This window comes from Cupressus sempervirens, chromosome 10, assembly GCF_028749045.1.
Source record: "Cupressus sempervirens isolate cs-2001-9-10 chromosome 10, ASM2874904v1, whole genome shotgun sequence".
Taxonomy (NCBI): domain Eukaryota; kingdom Viridiplantae; phylum Streptophyta; class Pinopsida; order Cupressales; family Cupressaceae; genus Cupressus; species Cupressus sempervirens.
The window spans coordinates 769,818,743-769,843,702 of NC_143127.1; the positions used below are offsets into that span (position 1 = coordinate 769,818,743).

At 31.9% G+C, this 24,960-nt stretch overlaps 1 protein-coding gene across 2 annotated transcripts in view; it reads left to right on the forward strand.

The window, feature by feature from the left end:
- The window catches only part of LOC149536136 (uncharacterized), a 116,009-nt gene extending 91,781 nt beyond the window's left edge, over nt 1–24,228 (forward strand). For both annotated transcript variants that reach the window (XM_089805557.1, XM_089805558.1), the window contains one exon: nt 23,982–24,228. In XM_089805557.1, the coding sequence (XP_089661683.1) occupies nt 23,982–24,143 (162 nt within the window). In that variant the 3' untranslated portion in view covers nt 24,144–24,228. The remainder of the gene's footprint in view (nt 1–23,981) is intronic.
- Nucleotides 24,229–24,960: the final 732 nt, after the last annotated feature.

A 24,960-nucleotide genomic window follows, 5' to 3' on the forward strand; every position in this document is an offset into this window, starting at 1 on the left:
TGGGCTATGTCCACCAAATAGTAAGTCCAATCTTATTACAATCCAGTGATTACAACCTGATTACAATCCGTAATCCCTTACAACTCAATACCGCCGCAAGAACCAATTTCGTATCACCACATATGAAAAATACCCAACCCTAAGCCCTTTTTATACAAGTATTAAACCGCTTTAGGGTTATAACATGTCGGCCATATGTCGTCCATATGTCGGCCATAGGGTTATAACTATTTATGAAGTATGTATAGTACTTTCCTGATCAGTCACCACAATCTAACAATCTCCCACTTGGGGACTGATCAGGCTCCACACTAAACAACAAAATGCATGACAACTAATTTTATCTATAACTAGATCACACCTTCTTCTAATCTTCCCATCCTTTAATGGATATTCAATAGTTTTGAATCTTTTTACCTCAACTAATTGTTGTCCAAAAATAGTCAAAGCATTTTCATGCAAACATTCATCTAACAAAGAAAGATTGCCACACATATCACAAGTACGAGAAAGACATGCATTGAAAAGAAATTATTGATCATTAGATAGCTTACAAAACAAACCTGATATGATATCCTTTATAGTTTGAGGTGGTATTTTTATACCACATTCATGCAACATTTCTCTACTATGCATGGTACCACGTATAGATTGAAATACATCATAATGGTAACGAAACTGAATATAAGTTTTACAACAACATGTGATTCTTTGGTTGTTAATCCTTACATACCATGGTTTACACTTTTCAAAAAATCTTTGACTAATGTTAATATTTAATGCCTTACCATCTGCAAATTTTCTAAACAATTCAGTTTGAGTCATGTCCAAAAGGTGTTTAGGATGTGGATCATGTATTTTTTACCCAATTCTCAATTTAAGAACATCTCTTGAATTAGGTAATACTCTTGTATTATCATGCCAAAAAATTTCAATCAAACTTTTGACTTCCCTAGTAAGTTTCATATCACATCTCGGGAGTCTACCACTAGAAATCCATAAAATATTTTTTGGATCACTTTCAAAGTTAACCCTTCTCTTTAGAGTTCTTTCTAAAGTCTTACGATTCACATTAAGATATCCACTTATGTTGCTAATAAATTTTTTGTCAATTGTTGATTTTTTAACTAAAGCTATTGTTATTGCTCATCATGTTGCATTCTTATCTTTAGACTTACTTCTCTTTCTGATAACATCAAAGGCACTAGAAACAGTGGATACAACTTGTTTTAAAGACTCATTTTTATTCATGAGTTTTGCATACATTCCCAACCTTCTCATTACCTTTGAAATTTTAAATTTTAATTAGTTGCAAAATCAACTAATATTGAAACCCAAATTTCTAATTATAAAAAAAATGTCTATACAATCTATTAGCATGTGTCCTAATTTGTCTCCATGAAACCAATCCCTCATGATTATCTAGCACATCATTAAGAATATGAAAATTATGTTTAGACACTTTCCTATCATTCTGACATTTTTTTTAGTAGTTAGTGTTTCTATGTCTACATTCATGCAATTTTTATTTTCAATTGACATTTCATTTTCAGTGTTATTTCAGATTTGAATCTCATTTTCAGTTTTTCTTGGTATTTCTTTCACGGCATGCATTTCAATTGGATTTTTTTGTGCAAGATCGTTTAAAAATTTATTCTCATGAAGAAAATCTAAATCATTTAAATCATAACTTGCTTCTAAAAAATCACCAATTTCATCATGGGAGAAAATTTGAGGGTTTGGAGACACACCTGTATTGAATGCATGATTATAATGTGCACCTAATTTTTCTTGTATCGGGTTCTCTTCTTTGACCTCTTCATCCATCATGGTATCCTCATTGTCTTTCTCCTTTGAAACATTATTCAAGTCTCTAATTCTTTGTCTTCTCTCTCATTGACATCGTGCTTCATTCTCTTTATTTTTTGCAATCTCCCCATTTGTTAGAACTTTTGCTTTCTTCTTTCTTTGTTGTTTTGATCCCATGTTTGCACCAATTTTGAATTTGAATCAATAGCTTGCAAATTGTAGAAGAAGACAAGAAAATAGAATAACTATGATAGAATTCATTGTTGTAGATCAAAACTATTATTCAATCATTTCAATCATTGAAAGTTAGTCTATGGGGTAGTTTTTGGTGCCTAACAGGTACATAATGTTGAAATATTCAAAATGGCAAGAGTACTTCTAAGAGGGTGGGTGAATCAGAAGTACCACACTTTAGCCTTCTCAACTTCTTTAAAAAAAAAAATTGAAAGTAAATTGCATACATGTAATCATATTAAATAAACATAAAGAAAACACATGCATTAACACACATAACATCAAATTTGGTAACCCAAAAACCCTCCAGGAATAAGAAGGTAAAACTGGGGTGGGAATGATACCCACAAAAATTACTGCAACAATAATTGTTTGACCACTTCTGATGGTATGCCATGTTAAAGGCTTTACACTGTATCAATAGTGACCTCGTTAAAGGATTTACAAACACTTTACATGAAGTGTCACCATGGTAAAGGATTTAGTCTCCTCTTCAAAGGATCTACAAAGTAGTTGTTAGGCTAACCTATCAACATAGGATTTCACTATCTAATACAATGGCTAAAGAGTATTAGAAATCTTCAACCTAAGTCCTTACAAGCTTCAATTGTTGATTTCAGGCACTTGATTTTCTCATTCTAATGTGATCCTTGCTTTATCTAATATCTATTTGTATCCCTTGTTTTGTTTTGATCAACTGGATGTGCAATTATTGCTCAATTCACTAATTCTATGATGCCCTTGTTGTTTACTCTTGTTCTGCAATTTTCTATTTGCTTAGAAACTTCCTTGACTCCCCTTCAACTGCATAAAATTGTGGGGTCTAAGCCTTCTTATAAAGACTTCATAGACTTAGGGTTAGTTATGGATCTACGATCCATATTGAATCTTGAGTTCCCACTCATTCCTTGCATTTTTCTCATTGGTTACATGCCTTCTCCATGTTTTTTATTGGTTGCATGTTGATTGTATAAGAAATATAAAATATTCGTTCTTATCCTTATCATCCTTTGAAATATTTCTATGTTAGCTCCAAATATGGTTTACATCTAAATTTGTGATAGCACAAACTCATATGTTGGTTCTTTGTTGCTCGACACATACTAGACTACTGGTGCTCAACACATATACTATCCTACTTTGCTCAGCATCTATTGCATTATGACTCTGGCTTTCTCAGCATATGTAGTGTTCTGAATTGCTCAGCATCAACTATGACTAGGCACATATATATCACTCGGCACCTATATAATGCTCAGCACCTAAAGTCAATTGGCACCTGTTGGAATTTTGACTCAGCACATACTGTGGCTCGACATACATAGTGTACTTGGCTTCAATGTAGAAAGTGGTTAAGTGTGTTGACACTCAAATGTCAAAATCATTCTAAGACCAACAATCTCCCCCTTGGACATGAGTGTCAAAAACACTTAACTAAACATTACTAATCTATCCTTATGAGTACCTTATCCAATCTATTCTGAAAAAATTCAAAATTTGTTCAAAAATACCTTATAACTCCCTTGAGTTGATTGTGCCATTTCATTCTTGTACCCCAAAATTATGTGCTAGATGTGCCTGATGCTCTTTGTCTTTACCTTGTACTTGTGTGCTGAGTAGTTTTTTCGACTTTGTCTGTACTTTTTGGTTTTATTCATATTTCTCTCCATGAAAGAATGTAATCAAAACTTAGTATTCTCCCCCTTAGATATATCTTCCTTGTTGTTATTTCTCCCCCTATCTTCCTTATTATTTCTCCCCCTTTTTTGACACCTATGTCAAAGGTCTCTAAGGAGTAATACCATATTTTGCCAAAAATGTGTTGTTTACCTCCATTATTATTTTCAGAGTTGCATCCCAATTCTCCAAACAATGTCTAGTGACTTGTGCTGGATGCCAGTCTCTTTAGCAAGATGTACAAGTCCATCTAATGTAGAAAGATTAGGATATTTCTTTAAGATAGTTTCAGCATAGACTTTCTCTTTGTGGAGAACCTCCAAATGTGGGGTTATGGAGGATTGAATCTACATTAATTTTGCCTTTATATTGGCCTCTTCACTTGCTACTGTAGCTAACTCTCTTTGAGTGTGAAGCGATTGGGCAAAATGCTTCTCACTTTGAGTTGCATCCCTTGGTAGTTGCATGCTAGAAATCTTCAAATTTGTCTCCAAGCTCAATATCCTTACATTTGTCTCTTGTGTGAAGTTGGAGAAATCACATAGCTTTTTGTACAATGATAAAATGTTCTCAAGTACAACTTTGACCTTGTCAATTTTCTTGGCCAATTATACCTATTCAAGTGCTATACCACTTGATATTTTCTCATTCACCTTCCCCTGAAGTTTCCTTTCAAACCATTCCATAAGTTTAACATTTGTATCCTAGTCTTCACCAGTCACCTGGTCAACTATATCAAATAGTTGTTCTATTATGGGCTTTGCTTCATCTAGTGACTGCAAGTTAAAGGCATCCATAAAGATGTCCTTAATCTCATGTAGTGCTTGCTTGTGTTTATACTCTTTTCTGAGTATTTCCTGCCTCTTCCTTCTATTTAAAGCATCTTGCATTTATATGATCTGATCCATGGTGATGGTCTTTGAGTCATAGGCAGGTATGACTATGTCTTCATTTATCTTAGGGTCTCCATAGTGAATTACCCTAGCCACTCTGGTTGAGCTTGAGCCTGGTGTTGAGTTTTGCAAAGGTATGGCTTTAGTGCTTGACTTCTAAACAGTCTTTGTAGGAGTGCCTATCTTTGGTAGTTCTACCAATGTTTGAATAGTGACTTACTCCTTTTCCTTTGATATATCCTCCTTCTCATTAGACTTCCCTTCTTCTGTGTTTGGCTTCTATAAAGTATCACCTACTACTATAGGTGGTGGAAGCATCAAAATTTTAGTGCTAGTAGCTATATAGGTGAAAGGTGGTTCTTGTGGTTTTACCTTGTCTTGTTTTGGTTCTACTACTACCTTTTGTAGCTCATCTACACTCACCAATACAAGGTTTGTGCATAACTATGCCTGTAGAGTGGATTGGTGAAGGATCTTGCAGAGATCCTTTGCAGTTAGGGGATTGATGTTTTGAGCTGAATTTTCAGGAACATTCTTAATAATTATTGTGTCTACAAGTGTGATGGTTACATGAGGAGGGCTAGGAGGTGGCATTTGTGTGTCTTACACACTCTGTTCCTCTTCTTTTTGGTGTTCAGTTGTTGCCTTATCTTCTTCCTTTTGTGTTTCTTCCTCCTCACCTTTTTCTTTTTCCTCCTTAACTTTCTTATCTTCCTCCTCTTTCTTCTTTTCTTCATCTACTTTTATTTTTGCTTCCTTCTCTTCCTCTTGCTTCTCTTCCTCTCCTTTCTTTGCTTCTATTTTCCTTTCCTTGGTACTGACCTCTACCTTATTTTCTTCTTCTTCCTTGTTATCAGTTAGTTTGTAAATTTTTTTCCACAATTGTGTGGATTTATTTACTACATCCTCAATCTTGTTTTGTTGGATGTTGAAGGCTCTATATTTAGGTGGAAATTTTCCACTATGTTTCTTATTAGCCTTTGTTATTTGACCTCTTGTCAGGTCAGGCATCACTTGTGCTAAGGTAGATTCTTTGATCTCCTTTTCTATTTTTAGACAATAATGCCATTTATTTTCAATTATCTCATATAGCTCTCTAGGTATGGTATTGTCTAGCTCTAGAGGTGTATTCTTAAATTCAACCATCATGGCATATACTAATTCCTCTATTCTATCTTGTTCTTCTCTACTTAACTTGTTGAAATCAAGATTTTTTGGATCATTCAAATCTGCATTCCTAACATTTTCACAAATTTTGTCTTAGGAAGATTTGGGAGGATGACTTACCACTCTGAATTGCCTAAGATCCTCTAACTTTGTCCTTTCCTCATCATCTGTGTCTAGTTGTGCCACATATTTTCTTCTCTTCTTTGGCACTTCATCAGTTTTTTCAGTGGCCTTCTTCTTCTCTTTTGTTGCCTATTTGGCCTTTTGTGTGGATGCCCTTGTGATAGCTCTTGTTTCTGGTGCTGGCTTGGCTTGTGCAGGCTTAGTGACCTTCTTGGGCTTGGGCTAAGATGGAGGCTGAGTTTTAGCCTTTCTTTTCTTTTTCTTGGCTAATGTAGGTGCTTCCTTTGCTTCTTCTTCCTTGGCACCTTCCTCCTTATCTTCTCCTAAGCCCTAGGTCAACTCCATTGGGGCTTGCCCTTGCTCTTCCTCTTCACTTCCTCCTCCTCTCCTTCTCCTCCTCCTCCTCCTTCTTCACTAGCTACTTTTCCTTCAATATTTTCTCCAAATTTCTTCTTTATCTTCTTTACTATTTTATCTTTCTTCTTAGTAATAGAGGCTATCTTCAATTTAGTTTCAACTTTGGATTTGACAACATCATATGTGCCAAAGTGATGAGCCTCCTTATCTATCTCTTCTACAAGCAATGATATGATTGCTGTTGAGGCTTCATCTATATCAAGCTCATATCCCAATGGCCTTAGCCATCTTACTTTTGGTATTGCTACCTGGATGTAGGTATAATCAATGTCAACCAAAAAGAATATTTTATTGATGTGTTTTTCCACTAGGGAAACTAGTATTCTCACCCTTTGCTTCATGGATTTCTTAAAATCCTCAAAAATAGCTTGTCATTTGGGCCTCAAAATTGTCACCCATCTAATCAATGAACACATTAATTTGTGTAATTGATGTTTTGTTAGGGTTCCAATTCACCTTTCCAATAGAAGGAAACTCTTCCATAACATAAAAAAAATACACATAAGAACTGAACCAAATTTACATTGAGCACCTTTTGATCTCCTTATTGCTCCTAGGTTTTCATTTATTTGTTGCAACATTAGTTCTGACAAATCATATGCATGATCTTTCTTTACCAATTTGTAGGCTACATCAATAGCTATACATGGCACACTATTCAATCTGCTGGATTGATAGATTTTATAAGAAATCACTCTCACTGCAAAATCTAGAAGAGGATCAGTTACAGTATCAATAGTCATATCCTTCTTATTCCATTTGGCTCATGTATTTGTTTCAATGATCTCTTTGGAATCACTATGCAGGGTCTTAGGCTGATCTAGGTTTGGGAAACCCATAACCCTATGCACTATCCTTTTTTTAATCTTTACTGGTCTTATTTCCAATCACAAACATCCATTGTGAATTTTGCTAAGGAAAATCTATATCCATTCAGTTTTGAAACCTATAGGGTAAACTAGGGCATTGGTCAAACCCTTTTTCTCAACTATTTGGAAATCATCCTTTAGAATTTTGTTTTCACATAGTTTGTTAGAGGCTTGGAATATCTCAAGATCACCTACTACACCTCTCTTGCAGTTATAACACTTTCTCACATCTTGTACCATGACAACTTTTGGTGGAATGATGGACAATGCGCTAGCTGGATCATTTTTGTAGGTGGCTTTAAGGATTGGCCTAAACTTGGGTTGTTTTACCTCATTACTAACTAACTGAACCTCATGACCTTCCTTTCCTTTGGGGTTCCTTGAACTAGAGGCCATTATACTAAACTAGGGTTTTAATGTATAAAAAACTTTAACACTGCATAGCTCAGCACTTGATAAATATCTTAGATCATTAAAATGTATGTTGAATCACTTTTGAGATCAATGCAAATGGTTTCAAGGTTGTTGTATGATCACTCCTGCACTCCTTTTTGTCTTTTCTCTATGTTTGAATGGCATGAAAATGATCAAAATTTGACCTTATACCTATCATAACCTAGCATTAAATGCTTAGTGCATACAGTTGTAAACTTGGCACTTGAAGGTTTCACCATGACTTGGCTCCCATTGTATTTTGTTTACTTGGCTTCAACTAGTTTTCTACTTTGCTCAACTTCAACTATCAACTTGGTCGCTATTAGAAACTCAACATCTATTGGGGCTTTACTCAGCATCTGAGGACAGTTCAGTAGTGTTTGCAAAAACTTCAAATTTTGACTTGGCATCTTTGCTCATGCAGATTTCTTCCTTACAGTACTTTTTTTTATCTTGGAACTGATGTATGATATAACTTTGTATATCAGTCTCATACACCTATTCTTTCTTAGTTGGATGAGATGTGATCACTTGACCTCTTGGGTGAAGTGATCTTTCCATTTGATGTGTTGCACTCATCTTTCTTCTTCCAAGTCTTGTTCATTTGCCCTCTTATTTGTTTAACATCAACCTTCTCTTTTCCTTTGTTGAATTCTATCTTGGGTGCTTTTGAATTTGTTGGGCAATTCTTGCTAATATGACCAGTTTTCAAGCAACTAAAACATATAGTTTGACTTAACCATCTATTCTAATTACCTCTAAAATGCGTCCTTATGCAATTATCAGGAATTTGTGTATACTCTTGACAATAGTGACAGCTATACCTAGTGTTGTAATCCCAATTGTAGTGATGACCATGGTTGTTTCTTTTTGCAGGCTGATTAGGTGTCCACATAGGCTTTGATCTACATTCAAATGCTCTATGTCCATTTTTTTGCAATTGTAGCAGTGACCTTCAAATCTTGGTGTCCTCATGGTCTTGGTTCTACATTCATGTGCTTGATGTCCTTGCTTTTTGCACTTGTGACAAAAGCTTGCATTTGTAGGCTTATCATGCTAATTACTATTCTTTCTTCTACATACATTAGAGGTATGTCCGTTGTTACCATAGAAATGACAAGTAGGTTTAGTGTTCATACCTTTGTTACTCCTTTCTTTTATAGTCTTGGATGATTCTCTTTGTCCAGTGCTAGTGTAACCAAGTCTTGAAGTATCATTGCTAGCCCTTGGTGATTTTAGTAGTTGCTCAAAGTACTTGATAGCCTCATTGGGTTTATTGAAGCTTTCTACTATCTCCTATCTTTTCAATTCATTCTAAAATTGCTCATTTTGCATTCTCAAGGTGGAAATTTCAATGTCCCTTATGTTTAGCTCATGATGAGCATTCATCATCTGACTTAAGGTGTCCAGCTACATGTTTGAGATTCTTTCAAACTCTGTTGTCTTCTCCTCTAGTCTATTGGTAAGATTTCTCTTGTCATCTTCTCTCATGACCTTGTCTTCAATGGCTCTCTTCTTTTGTTCAGTCACTTCACAAAACATTATGGCTTGTTATTCTTGTTCAAGCTTGAGTATTCTAATCTCTTTAGCTTGTGTTCTATTTTTCTCCATCAATTTAGCTATTGCTACATCAAATTCCTTGGAATCTTGATTGAAAAACACTTGTGTGGTATCAATCTCCTTGTAGTGTATGTCATTTTTAGCTATGGCTATATCCTTCCTTCTTTTTAAGGACTTTCTCAATTCTTCTCTAGCTTCTTCCAATTTGTGTGGAGTGAGGTGTACATCAGTCACCTAACTATCTATGATCTTTCCAAGTTTGAAGACTTCCATCTTCAAACCTTTTTCTCTAAGTTGTTAGGCTTCTTCTTGTGAGAACCTATGCTCGGATACCAATTGTTGAAATGTTCAAAATGGAAAGAGTAATTCTAAGAGGGGGTAGTGAATCAGATGTACCACACTTTAGCCTTTTCAACTCCTTTAAAACAAATAACTAAAAGTAAATTGTATGCATGTAATCTTATTAAATAAACATAAAGCAAACACATGCATTAACACACATAACATTAGATTTGGTAACCCAAAAACCCTCCAGGAATAAGAAGGTAAAATTGGGGTGGGGATGATACCCACAAAAATTATTGTAGGAATAATTGTTTAACCACTTATGATGGTCTGCCCTGTGAAAGGCCTACCCTATTAAAGGCTTTACACTATGTCAATAGTGACTTTGTTAAAGGATTTAATAACACTTTACATGAAGTGTCACCCTATTAAAGGATTTAGTCACCTCTTCAAAGGATCTACAAAGTAGCTATTAGGATAACCTATCAACATAGGATTTTCACTATCTAATATAATGGCTAAAGAGTATTAGAAATCTTTGACCTGATTCCTTACAATTTTCAATTGCTAATTCCAGGCACTTGATTTGCTCATTCTAATGTGATCTTTTCTTGATCTAATATTTGTTTGTATCCCTTGTTATGTTTTGATAAACTAGATGTGTAATTGTTGCTCAATTCACTAAGTATGTGATTCCCTTACTGTTTACTCTTGTTCTGCAACTTTCTATTTGCTTAGCAACTTCCTTGACTTCCCTTCAGCTGCATAAAATCATGGGGTCTAAGCCTTCTTATAAAGACTTCGTAGACTTAGGGTTAGGTATGGATCTATGATCCATATTGAATCTTGGGTTCCTGCTCATTCCTTGCATTTTTCTCATTGGCTACATGCCTTCTCCATTTTTTTGATTGGTTGCATGTTGATTGCATAAGAAATATAAAAGATTTTTTCTTATCCTTATCATCCTTTGAAATCCTTCTATGTCGGCTCCAAAAATGGTTTACATATGAGTTTGTGAGCGCACAAACTCATATACTAATTCTATGTTACTCAACACATATTGGACTACTGGCGCCCAACACATATACTATCCTACTTTGCTTGGCACATGTATGACTCTGGCTTACTCATCATATGTAGCATTTTGACTTGGTCAGCATTAACTGTGACTTGGCAGCTATATATCACTCGACACATGTATAATGCTCGGCACCTAAAGTCACTTGGCACCTGTTGGAATTCTAACTTGGCACATACTATGGCTTGGCATACATAGTGTACTCAACTTCAATGTAGAAAGAGGTTAAGTGTGTTGACACTCAGATGTGAAAACCATTCTAAGACCAACACATAAGAATCAGGTACTTGATTGTTTAAAAATCAAATAATCGAGTACCTGCTTACAAATCAGGTACCCAATTTTTAAATAATCAAGTACCCAATTCTTACAATGGTTAAAATGCAATCGGGCACCTAATTTTTGAATTACAAATTGGGTGCCTGATTCTTGAGACATGAGCAAGAATTCGTATGCCACACAATTTTTGCATGGGGTTTTGCCTTGGGGAAAGGTATGGCATAGGCTTGGTCCCACCAAGCCATGCCTTTATGATCCATTTTTTTTCTAAGGCATTTAATCAATAATTTCAGGGATTGTCGTAATTTTTTTATTGTCCTCCCCATTGAATTTTTTGATGAAACAAAAACCCATTATAGTTCTTACTATTTTGATTCAAAAATGTAAATTTTATAGTGTTATTAGTTTATTTTCTATTTTTCTATTATTTATTAATCAAAACTACTCTTAAATGTTAAAAAGTGACATTCAATAAAACTTTAATAACTTTTTTATTTTATAATTTTTCTTAAATTAATTTATATTTCATCAATTTACATACAATTCTTTTGAGGTTAAAAAAGAATTATGAAAAAAGTGAGATTTTTATCAAATTATGGTGTCCGTATACGAGAGGTTTTAAAGTTTACTTTTACAGTCAATTAATAATTATTGATAAAAAAAAATTATTCAATAAAAAATTAAGAAAAAATATTTTCATCAATCTTAGGTGTATTAGGTAACTCTATTTAAAATGATTTGTGAAAATTTATTTATTTGTGTCAAATTATGGTGTCCATACACGAGCATGGTATGGTCCTAAAACAGACATTTTAAAAAAGTGGTTTTTAAAGATTCATACCAAAAAATAATCTATCATATGGGTACACAAATAAATTACATATTCAAAAACTTGATTCCAAATACTAAAGTTTTTATTGCTGAAGTTTATTTATATTCAATCTCTAAATGCCTCAAATTTTGACATCAATTGACAAAAAATTTCAAAAACAAGAAAAACACTTCCACTTTTTGACCAAAAGTGAGACCTAACTTCTTGCACTGACCCTAAAATGAAAGGTATTGATATGACGAGTAGAGTGACCATCAAATTCCAAGCTTACTCTAGACTCTTATTTTGTAACTATAAGTCTTCTTTTTATAGATGTTAGTTTAAATAATTAATTACTATTTACACTTTACTTAAGTTTACTTAAGTTAATGCATTATTTTATTATTTATTAATTAGACACCTAGGAGTATGCGTACTCATATGAGTTTTGTTATTGACAAGATAGGAGTTAGTATCTCATTTTAGCATATGGTGTCTATAATATAGGAGTTTGCATATTCAACTAAGTTTTCATGTAGACAACATAGTTGTTCACATTCTAATTAAGCACATGGTGTCTACAACATAATTTTACATGACACACCTATGTAAGTTTATCCTCTCATCATTGCACTAACTTATGTGCTCAATGGAGGATAATCCACTCTTGGTGGACATGTGCTTAGTTGTGAGGCTTATCATATTGCTAATTCCTAAACATTCTAGAAGAATTCTAAAGGCCTTTATATATAAGCCCTTCTAGTGTACTACAACATCACAACATCAATTATCAATTATTGAATAATCTAATATCTAAAGATAATAATTTATTCATTCTCATATTGTTATGAACATACATTATTCAGTCCATATTGTGCTAGTCTTGTGCTTCTTGATCTTGGCATTATTTTTTCCTAGGAAAATTCTTCATGGTATCATAGCTATACAAAATTCTTACATGGTATCAGAGCCATAGGAGCATCATTTCATAGCCATTGGAGACCATTTTTGCTTCACCTCTTGGAGGACCACAATTTAAATTTGGAGTATCTATAGCTATTGGGAGTGTCTAAAGTCAAAACGAACCTCACCATTGCATCTGAAGTGTCAATTCTGTGAATTTTGACTGTAAATTTTCTTATGTTGGGCGATAGTCAAAATTAAGGCAAATATTTTTTGCAAATTGGCATCTAAAGGCCTAATTTTCAGCTTTCCAATTTATTTCTAAAATTCTGTGAAAAAATTTGGCCTTTTAGGCTAGTAGGAGAGATTTTTTGTAGGTGAAGATTAGAGCTTGTTGGTGCAAATTAGATATTGGCATCATATTTAGAAAGTCAAAGAAACCCCAAATGGACTTTTGTTTCATCAAAATCAGACATATGAGGTGAAATCTAGAGTCAATTGATTTTTGGATGTGTGATGGTGACGATTCAGGAAAAATGATTTCAGAGGTGATTTTCAAAAAATGATATCTCCCTCATATGGACTCCTTTTTTCGAACAATTTTTTTAAATTTTGGGGTAGAATTTCATGATCTACATATTAGTGCAAGTTGTTTATGATCTTTGTTTCTAAATTTTTTTGCAACTCACAAATCCCAATTTTTTCAACTTCAAATGCTTAGTTTGAGCTCATATGGACAAATATTCAAGTGGTATTTTTTAAAAGAGTGTGTGATTTTTTGTCTACTTTCCAGATCTGGTATTAGTTTGGAGTAAATCTAAGTAGACAGTACTTTTAAAATTTGGTCTTATTTTGACCTATTGGCACTTGTAATTAATTAGATCCTTGAGAGATCTTGTGTCTTATCTTATTGAGTCTAATATGGTTTCGTATTTTTCATTGTAACTAGCAAAATTAGAAGTCCAGTTAGGCCCTAAATTGGCAAGTGGCCTATTGTAATCACACTAAGTATAAAATGTCAAAATCATACATTATGAGGCATTGATTGATTATTTTTGCATTTTGGGGGTTGCATACATTTATTGATCTCATGGAGTTTTGTTTCACATGTTAGTTTGGCATTAGACTGAGGTTAACAAAGAGAAACTATCACAAATGGAGTGCTTTAATCATTGATCATCTAAGAAGAGAGCATAAGGAAGTATTTCTTTATCTATGTTCCAAAGAATTGCCCTCTGATGATTTGACACCTGTTAAAATAATTTTAGATGTTATTTTTTTCAGCATCAATGTTGATTGCTTTGATGTCATTAGGAAGGTCAATGAACCTCAAAACATTTGGATGGCTCTTTGGAAAGAATATGGAGACCCTAGAGTTCTTCCATTTTCAAAAGACATTCTATCTTTAGTCGCTCTAGTTATAGTACCTTCAACTCTACTTGAGATCCTAATTCCTAACGCTCATGTTACTTCTACTAATCTAGTTCTATCCACAGATGCTCTTGATTCAGTGTAGCAAGAAATACCATTTCTTCCTACTTTAGCTTCATTGGATGACTTCCTTCTAGAAATTGTAGGGTTGTTTGTGGAGTCTTACATTGAAGATGTGGGAGACATTGTTGATGACATCAATCTTCTATATGTTGAGTAGACTTCTTCTTCACCTGTTGCGAGGGCACACTCTAACCCTCAATCACTTGAGCTTTCTTTCGAGACTAACATGATTGTGGACACTTCTTTACAATAGATGGAGGATAACTCTTTCACTTTAGAGGAGACATATCAGTCTTTGGAGATTTTATTCCAGTTTCCTCGGACATCATATCTTTTGAGGATTCTTCCTACCAGTTGGGGAGCATTCTCTACTACACCTATGACACCACAAGGAGGAACTTCATTCAACTTTCATGGTGCAGTCTCTTTAGTCATCAAGGAGCTTCTATCATAGGTGTGCATACATCATTGATGGGAGGTACATTGTTTCTCTTCCCATATCTTTCTATCAAGATGCTTCATTATCTTTGGAGGTTGATTTAGTTTCATACATGGACATGTTACCTTGTTTGCCACCTTCTTTTGGGCATCCATTAGATTTGTTTGTGGAATCTACATTCATCAAAGACTTGTCAACATATGAGTAAACTTTAGAGGTAGTATCCACATCATACTACATATGGATTCCTCTTCCATCTTCCTATCTATAGTGGGAAGCATACTTGCACTTATACTTGGTGTATCTTCTTCCAAAAGGGAGGAATGTTGTTTGTAAGCATTGGATTTTCTTGTCTTCAAGCACTCATCATTATAAGATCCTTCACTAAGGGGGGGATTTCATAGAGGGATTCTCTATTGTATATGCATGATGTATGTCATAATGGGGGGGCGGGGGCGGGGGGGAGGTCTTGATTACTTCATCCATACATGTATTTTTTTTATTATACTTATCTCTCATTTTGGGGAAGGGTTTCTCCTATGAGGTTTTCCCTCTTTCCCCATTTTTAGAAATATTTTAGCATTGCATTTGTACATGGGTACCTAACATGGCCTAGTAGCCGGGACCCAAGATTAGCTTTTGTGAGCTTAAGTATATGCATGATGTATGTCATAATGGGTGGGGGGGGTCTTGATTACTTCATCCATACATGCATCTTTCTTTATTATACTTATCTCTCATTTTGGGGAAGGGTTTTTCCTATGAGGTTTTCCCTCTTTCCCCATTTTTAGAAATATTTTAGCATTGCATTTGTACATGGATACCTAACATGGCCTAGTAGCCAGGACCCAACATTAGCTTTTGTGAGCTTAAGTGCATTCCCCTTAGTTGCACTTAAGGGTGGATGTTAGTGTAAATAATTAATTACTATTTACACTTTACTTAAGTTTACTTAGGTTAATGCATTATTTTATTCTTTATTAGTTAGACACCTAAGAATATGCATACTCATATGAGTTGTCTTGTTGACAACATAGGAGTTAGCATCTCATTTTTGCACATGGTGTCTACAATACAAGAGTTTGCATATTCACCTGAGTTGTCATATAGGCAACATAGTTGTTCACACTCTAATTAAGCATGTGGTGTTTACAACATAATTTTATGTGACACGCGTATGTAAGCTTATCCTCTTATCATCACACTAACTTCTGTACTCAATGGAGGATAATCCACTCTTGATGGACATGTGCTTAGTTGTGAGGCTTATCATATTGCTAACTCCTAGACATTCTAGAAGCATTCTAGAGGCCTTTATATATAGACACTTCTAGTGTACTACAACATCACAACATCAATTATCAATTATTGAATAAAGTTAATCAGTTATTCATTCTTATATTGTTATGATCATACATTATTTGGTTCATATTGTGCTAGTCTTGTGCTTCTTGATCTTGGCGTTATTTTTCCCAAAGGAAAATTCTTCATGTTATCATAGCTATACCATATTCTTACAACAGAGACCATGTAATCTGATTTTATTTGTAAAGCCAGATTAATAAAATATTTTTGTTATCTTTCTTAATTCTATTTTTAAATAATTTTCCCTTGCTTATAAACTGTGAGCGACTTGATCATTGTGAAATGTATGTGGAAATCTGCTATGAAAAACAGTGGCATATTTACTCAAATCCCTTTGCTGACCACTAGTGATGTTTTGCATCCAAAGAATCCATGTGTTTCTGCTCACTACTCTACTCATTTTCACACATTATAAGTATTGTCTTTTTTCTAAGATTGCGTCCTGCATTCCGAAGAATGCGTGTAATAAGATTCCACTAGCAACAGAAAAAGCTAAACAAGTCAGAGATTCCATACTAAAATATATGTATAACCACTAAACGACAAAACTGAACCCAAAGGTCTGAATGCCGACACAATTCTAGCGTGTAAAGGTTCCAAACAATTAAGGAAAGCATTTCCAATACAGTGAGAAATTAGAATGATATCAATGAATGCATTACTGCAGTCACTTCATTTTACTCACCGACACTCTCCTAATGACTGGATGATCAATTTGCCCAAGTTGACTCGTGACTCTCAAACGTTTGGAAACCTGGACAAACGTAATTCCCTCCACCTCTACGAAAAGCAACTCAGGTTGGAGAAAAAACTAGATTTCTATTAAAAGCTAAAATGTGTATACAAGAAAAGATTAGATTTCTATTAACAAAAGGTGATTGCACTAGAAACAATATGTAGGGGCCAATAAATATCCATATCATATCAGCCAAACAATATGTGAATTCCATCCTCACATATGATAAAATTTAATAACATTATCAAAAATGTTAATTAATTGAAAAAAAGCTAATTAATTGAAACAAGGTATCAAAATCCAATAGAATTTTCTATTATAAAAATATAATAAATTTAATTAAGCTAAAACGACAAAAACATGTTATCCCACCCCAAGGAAATTCTCTATTTTTTATTTTTATTTTGTGATGGAGGGTTCAGACCTGCGAGGCAACCCAGTGAGGCACAAGGCGAGTTAACAACCAACGAGGGCCAACACTTAAAAATTTAGGAACCCTATACCCAATACGGGCTCTTGAAACCTCTTCGGCTTAAAGCCAAGGACTGAGGGACATCCAAGCCGTCAAAGTCACTTTGGACACCATCCAGACCTCATCCCTAATAGTGGTCGAGATGACAGAAATGGAAAATTTTCCAAAAATGTACTAACTTTGCAGTCATCAGACTGCTCATTTGATAGTATTTATTAGTTAAATTAAATATCAAGATTGGAAAGCTTTCTGATATTTAATTGATGATACGTCCCATCAAATCTACAGTTCGATGAAGTCTGCAGTTTCCGTTCACTTTCTGTGAAGCACTCAACTCACATGCAAAGAAGACAATTATTTATTGGCAGAGAGTTAATGATGTTTCCAACCACTTTTCCTCAACATGACTAACACTTGGACGAGAGGTCTCAAACTCTCCATTCCCACTGCTCTCACAAATCTGTATTTTGTTCAACGCGGCCTCCCTCTTCTTCCAAAGCCCACATATTATACTGGTAAGCTTGCTTAGATACCTACCAAGCATTGGTAAACTTTCATAATAATTTTCTTCAAAAATCTAATCATGGATACATATTTCCCTTTACATATCATTCTTCCTTGTTCTTTTTACTTACAGTAATTTGGTTTTGGGTGTACTTTCTCAGGAGGAGATGCCAATTTGGCTGTGAAAACTATAAACATCTTCACCGGGGGCAACGACTATCCAGGCAGGAGGATCGACTGCCTGGATCGCTGAGCTCCTCGACCGTTGTGCTTATTCCTGCCACACCGTAGCCCTCCACTGACAGTCAGGTGAGCATATGAAATGGAAGTCCAACTTGGTCTAGGCTGATTAGTAGGTGTAGGTTAGGAAGGTTAAGGGGTAGTTAGTAACCATTAGTTAGAAAATTAATAAGTTGTGATAACGATTAGTACTTTATTGTTAATTTAGTTTGGTATTTGGTAAATTAAGTTTACTATAGTATTGATTCAGTTTAGTATATTATTGATTTAGTATAATTAGAGATTTTATTATAGTTAGTAATGAGTAGTTAGGACTTAGTTGATAGTGTTTAGATGGTTAGATTTGGAGTAATATTATATGATTTAAATTTTATAAATATCAAGTTATCCTAGTTGATTTTGGCTTTAATGGTTAAGTATAGGAACCAAGAATATGTAGTTAGGATATTAATGATATGAATTAAGATTTTTACCCATGGTAGAATATTATTGAATATATATATATATATATATATATATATATATATATATATATATATATATATATATATATATATATATATATATATATATATATATATATATATATAATTTTGCTAGGGGATTTATTTTAGCAATGTTCATGGACTTAAAAATGGGTTTTAGTTATAGAAGGGGTCATGTGTTAGAGTTGAATAGTGCTGGGAGAAGGAAGATGTTTTTTGTTGTTTCAAGTTGTATAATGTAAATTATTAATTGATAACTTGATAAGATGAGTCAGATTCTGTTGAAGATCAATTGTAAGTCATAAGTAGATTTGGGTTAGATATTTAATGTTTTAAATTAGTTCTAAATAGGTTATGATGATAACCGAAAATAAGTATTAGTATGTTATGATGGATTAACCTTGAGATGCAGAATTTGACTCTCCTAAAGATTAACTTGGTATAATGAAATGAATATTAGGTATCATATCAACCTAATGGAACTTACTTTACTGATCAAATAACATGTTGTGTAATGAAATGTAATTAAGTAAGGTTGGCTTAACCATTAAATATGTTAAAATTCTGGATGTGCCAATAATGTGGTGTTCTTCCAGAAACAAGTCAGAAAGTGAAACATATCAATCAAACCTTATGAAAACTAAACCTTGTGACTCGAAGACTATCATTATCATGTTATCATATTTCCATAACTTATTCAATATTTAATCATCTAATTCTTATATCCCGACCTAGGTGTTCTTGTAGTATTGGAACCTAGGGTTTCAAACCCATGCAATAGGATGGAATACTGACTTTGCAGTCTTATGTGATATAATTTGGCATCTTGTTCTTACCCAACAGTGCTACTGAAGTTTGCATTCCATATATCTAGCTGCTGGAGGTGGAGTGCACATTCCAAAATATAACATTTCCCCTAGGGGACTCTTTGATTTCCATAAGGGTAGGCTTTTGATGCTCTAGAGCTAAACTCCATATAGCCATTGTTTGAGCATTAGTGTTTTATCCTGACCCTCTTAGTTCTCCAAGCTAATTTTCATCTTCAAAGGAGATTGATTTGTCTTGTCTCCTCATCTAGTCTAGTAGAAAAGAGGAACTGGTATCCCATCTTGGGAAGACAATCATACCACTCCTTTGTATTAGGTCTTTGGCTTCTTCCACAGTGAGGGTTTCACTGACAGGGTTAATTTATTTTGTATTTATTGAAACATTTGTATTAATCGTATTTATTCAAAATAACACTTGTATTTATTGAAATAATATTTGTATTTATTGAAATAATAAATTTATTGTATAGTTTCAAAAAAATATAGAATGTTTAATAAAAATAAAAATAAAGATTATTATTTTTTGATTAAAATGAATTGTCAAGAACTTATTATTTTTTATATTTAATACTATTTAGGAGTCCTTGAAGAGAGGGGAGATTGATTCTTGATACTTTTATTTGGAATTCACTGAGACAAGCACACAATTTTAACTAAAATGCAACTTATATCAAATACTCATTGGAAAATTAGAAAATATGTAAATTCTATAATCATTAAAGGTGCTTCGTTGTTCTAATTTTCACCGTCTTGAACCTGACATTTCCATTGTTCCTGTCCTTTATGAGATGGTGAATATATTAAGTTATGTAAATAATATAGTCACGATTTAAATAAAATTTATATAACTTAATATAGTCTTGATTTAAAAAAAAATCTTCCAAAAAAATGTTGTAACTTCAACCAACTTGAATATTAATAGATTTGAGTTCATTTTTTCAAAAATTTATAACTTTGTTATATCAAATAAAAATATTAATTTTAATTAGCTTTATTATGATTTAGAATTTAATTAAATTCAAATATTTTTTGTAAAATTTTACTAAAATATTTGTTCTAAAAAATAAAGCACTACAAATTTAGAAAATGAATTTTGTTTTAATCTTTTAGTGTAATTGAAAACTGATTAGATAAATTTTGCTAGTATTAAGAAATCGTTTTTAATACTTTATTATAAATTTATTTATTTAGCTAGCAAAATTTATAATAAAGTATTACAAACGCTTTCTTTTTAATAATATAAAAATTAAATTAAATTTGAATGTAATGTTTTATTAAATGATATTAAATATAAAAAGTAATAAGTTGTTGACAATTCATTTTAATCAAAAAATAATAATCTTTATTTTTATTAAATATTTGTAAAATTATACAATAAATTTATTATTGCAATAAATACAAATATTATTTCAATAAATAAAAACGTTATTTATATATTGTTATTTTGAAACTATTTACACGATTAATACAAATATTTTAATAAATACAAAATAAATTAAGTTATAAAATAAAATGAATATACCTTATAATTTAAAAAAGTAATAAAACATAATATTAACTCTATAAAAATTAATTTAATTATAAAAATATTTTATAAACAATTCTAAAAACTTAATTTTATATTAACAATAATAAAACTATTGCAATGTGAAATATGTTAATACTTTATTAAAAAAAGAAAAATCATCTCCACAGGGCAACGGCTACCCAGCCAGTTATTTCGACTGGCTGGGTATGCCATGTCGTTTATCTCCCGTCTTCCTTCCGTTTTCTGAAATGACGAAGACGTACCACAACAGAAGCAGTATCCACCGACACACATGATATAAAGATTACATCACCATTGACATTTCTACCTTTTTGTCGCCCCGCAATTACTTTGTCAGACATTAAAATGTGTTTCAAACCCCTTAAACAAGGCTCAAACAATGCTTGAAAAGCTGGTAAGAGGATAAAGAATGCTTTCTACTTTCAATACTTTGCAAATGCCTAATTTTGCATGCACATCTCCATGGAGGCACTTTGAAAAGACTGTAAAAAATCTATACAACGATTTGAATAAATAAATGTCTAGACTCTAAAATTAGTAGCTAGTAATGAAACAATTATATGAATGCATGGCACTAAATATTGCAAAGTTGGTAATAAGTAATTTAGTAGAGAGTTAGTAATATAATAGAATTCTATAGTAAAAATCAAGCAAATGTTTTGAAATCAACTAGTTCTAAAAAAATCTCAAATTTAAGTATTTGTGTTGCATGTTGAATTTGTTAAAAGTAGGATTGTTTGTTTTTTTTTTTTTTGTTTTTTTTTTTTAATCCTTTTTCTTTTTTTTTTCTTTCAATTGAACTAAGATTTTAAAAAAAAAAAAAACCTTAAATCTTTTCTTTTGTTGTGGTACATCTTCGTCATGTCAGAAGACTGAAGGAAGATGGGAGATAAATGCCATGGCATACCCAGCCAGTTGAAATAACTGGCTAGGTAGTCGTTGCCTCTCCACAGAATGGGTGCACGATTGACTCTCTGACACTGTCAGTGGAAGGGACAGGTGTGGCACGGCGTTTGAAAATCTCGGTGACCCAGGCAGTCGATCCTCCTGGGCACCGGCTACGGTGCAACATATTTGCACCGTAGGAAACCGTGCCAACTCCTGCCTGACTGACATGCCCTTCCATTTATGCAGTGTGTGACAGTACGCTGTCATTTCCAACAACAGTTAAATTTTGTTTATGGACTTTAACTTTTATTTTTATATCCATCCCATGTGTTTTAATAATTCAATTTTTATTATTATATTTTTAAAATAAAATAATATTGGATATATGTATTTAATTTCATATTAAAAGATTAAAAATAAATTTATATTTTAAAAATGATTGAATAAATATATTTTTATTTGAATGCAATGTTTTATTATATGGTACAAAATATAAAATGAATATTAAGTAGTACAAGTACTTTTAATAATTAACTATTGTTTTAGTTTTAATAAATAATAAAAAGATGTACACATACTAATATTAATTTTTTTAAATAAATACCATATTTATAAATTTAATTCAGTTTTAAAATTAACTATATTTAAATAAAGTTTAAATTTTAAAAAGATATAAAATTTGAAATATAAGTAAAAATTATATTTAAAATATAAAAAAATAATAATGAAACATTCAAAATAAAAATAAGATCTCTAATTCAATGATTTAAATGTATTGAAGTAATCATATTTTGATATTATAATGTATTACATTTTTAGTGAAAATGAAAATTTGAAGAAATGATCTCTAATTTTTTTAAATTATTTATAAAATGTTTCTAGTACATAATATTATATAATAAATTCAAGTAAGTTAAGAACTTAAATTAGGAAAATATGTTTTTCTAGTAATTTTAAATATTCAATTAGAAAAAAAATCTATTATTTTTACTTCCAATATTTCAAATGTCATTTTTAAAAATCATTCAATATTTGAAACAAGAAATTGATTTTTGTTTATTAAATAGAGTAACTATAAAATATTGAAAACAAACATTAAAATTAGTAAAAACTTAACTTAGTTTTAAAGTTATATTTTTAATTATAATTAGACTATATACTTTTTTTTAATGATTTAAGTTTTATTTATACATCTATACATGAAAAATTTAAGAAGTGACATTTGACTTGTTAAATATGCAATAGTTATTTTAAATATTTTATATTATAAATTTTTTGAAGATTCTTTTATTAAATATATAAATCTAATTATATGTTTTTGAAATATTATAAAATTTTAATATTATATAGTATTAAACTTAAGTTATAATACTATTATTACATAATAATAAATTTAAGTAACAAATAAAAATTTGTTATTAAAAAAAATTAATTTAAATTATTTTTAAAGAGTGCACTCTTTATATAAATTTAAAAAATTACTTCTAATTTTTTTACAACATGTTAACATTACTTATTATTAAAATAAAATCAACCAATTTTTTTAGATGATATTTTTCGAGTAAGTGAGCCAAAACAAATATAATGATACTAAGATAGAAGAAAACATAAAATATTTATTTAAATGTAATATAGATAATTAATAAGTGTATTCAACTAAAGAATTTAATAGTTAAAATTTAAATATATTTAATTTTAAAATTGAATTAAATTTATACTTCGGTGACTCTTGGTTCATTTTTTATTTCTTATATCTAATAGAAAAAATTAATATTAGTATGTGTACATCCTTTTATTATTTATTAAAACTAAAACAATAGTTAATTATTAAAAGTACTTGTACTACTTAATATTCATTTTATATTTTATATTTTGTACCATATAATAAAACATTGCATTCAAATAAAAATATATTTATTCAATCATTTTTAAAATATAAATTTATTTTTAATCTTTTAATATGAAATTAAATACATATATCCAATATTATTTTATTTTAAAAATATAATAATAAAAATTGTATTATTAAAACACGTGGGATGGATATAAAAATAAAAGTCAAAGTCCATAAACAAAATTTAACTGTTGTCCGGAAATGACAGCGTACTGTCACACACTGCATAAATGGAAGGGCACGTCAGTCGGGCAGGAGTCGGCACGGTTTTCTACGGTGCAAATATGTCTCTAGAGAACTTATTCAACTGTTTTGTACTATAAGATAATGTCTAAACCAATTTTAATTGCTTGCTGGTTTTCTTTAATGATAATGTCTAAATCAGAATACACGCGGGACTCTTCAGAGTAATTGTACTTCCTCGTACGGAGTATTTTTAAGGGCTTAATCTGTGACTGGGAAGGGTTCTCAAACAATTCAATGATATCAACATTTTATAAACGATTTTGTTAAATATTGGATCTTGCTGGGTTTTAATGTGGGCGCAGGTTGGTACTGCCAGTGTGAAGGGTCCAACGAAACCGCCCATTGACAAAGGACCTCCTGGACATCATGATAATCAACCGGTCAATGCTCCGAAAGAAGCAAGGAAGGACACAGTCTCTGATCACCTGGAAAACCCAGACACGAAAAACAAGAAGAAGACATAGCAGAGGAAAAATGTATGCGACATAGATTAGGGAATAACGAAATGACATTTATTAATAAAATTGAAAATCACAGATCCTTTGAGCCTCTCATTTTTTAGGTAATTAATAAATGTTTAAAATGTCATCTCAAGTGTGAACATTTCTAGCTGGATGACCATTTTATGTACTTTTTAATTACTAATTCGAAATGAGTTTTTCTTTTTTGGTTAATAATTGAACTAATTTTTCATTTATTTAGACATTTATATATGACTGTGGAGTCATGGACATTGTTCATAAGTAAATAATTATTGGTACATCTTTAAGTATTTGTTGGACTATACTATGAGATGCCCACCCACTTTTTGACCATTCCACACTAAGTGATTTTTATAAAAGAATTTTGTTTTTACCCAAGAGCCACGAAATATAGAACTAGCATAATAAGAGAACCAAAAAACAATGCACTCAACTAGCACAGAAAGACCAAAAAACAATGCACTCAACTAGCATAAAAAGACAACCAAAAAACAATGCACTAAATTACAATGTGTGGGTACTAGACTACGAGTGCTCTTCCCAATTTTAGAGATTTTCACTCTGTAAAGATAAGAGTAATTTGAGTTAACAAATTCATATGCTTTTATATATACTAGATTGTTACAAAAAGATTAATTGTAGGCAATTCTCTTCTTTCAAGTTCTACTAAAATGATACTTAAATTTAAATTGAGTTTCATTGCACAGTTCACTTTGATTTAGTCAGAAATTTTCATATGTGAGTTTAATGTTGACATGTAAGCAATCAGTTATGTTTTGTATTGCAAGCAGCAAAGTAT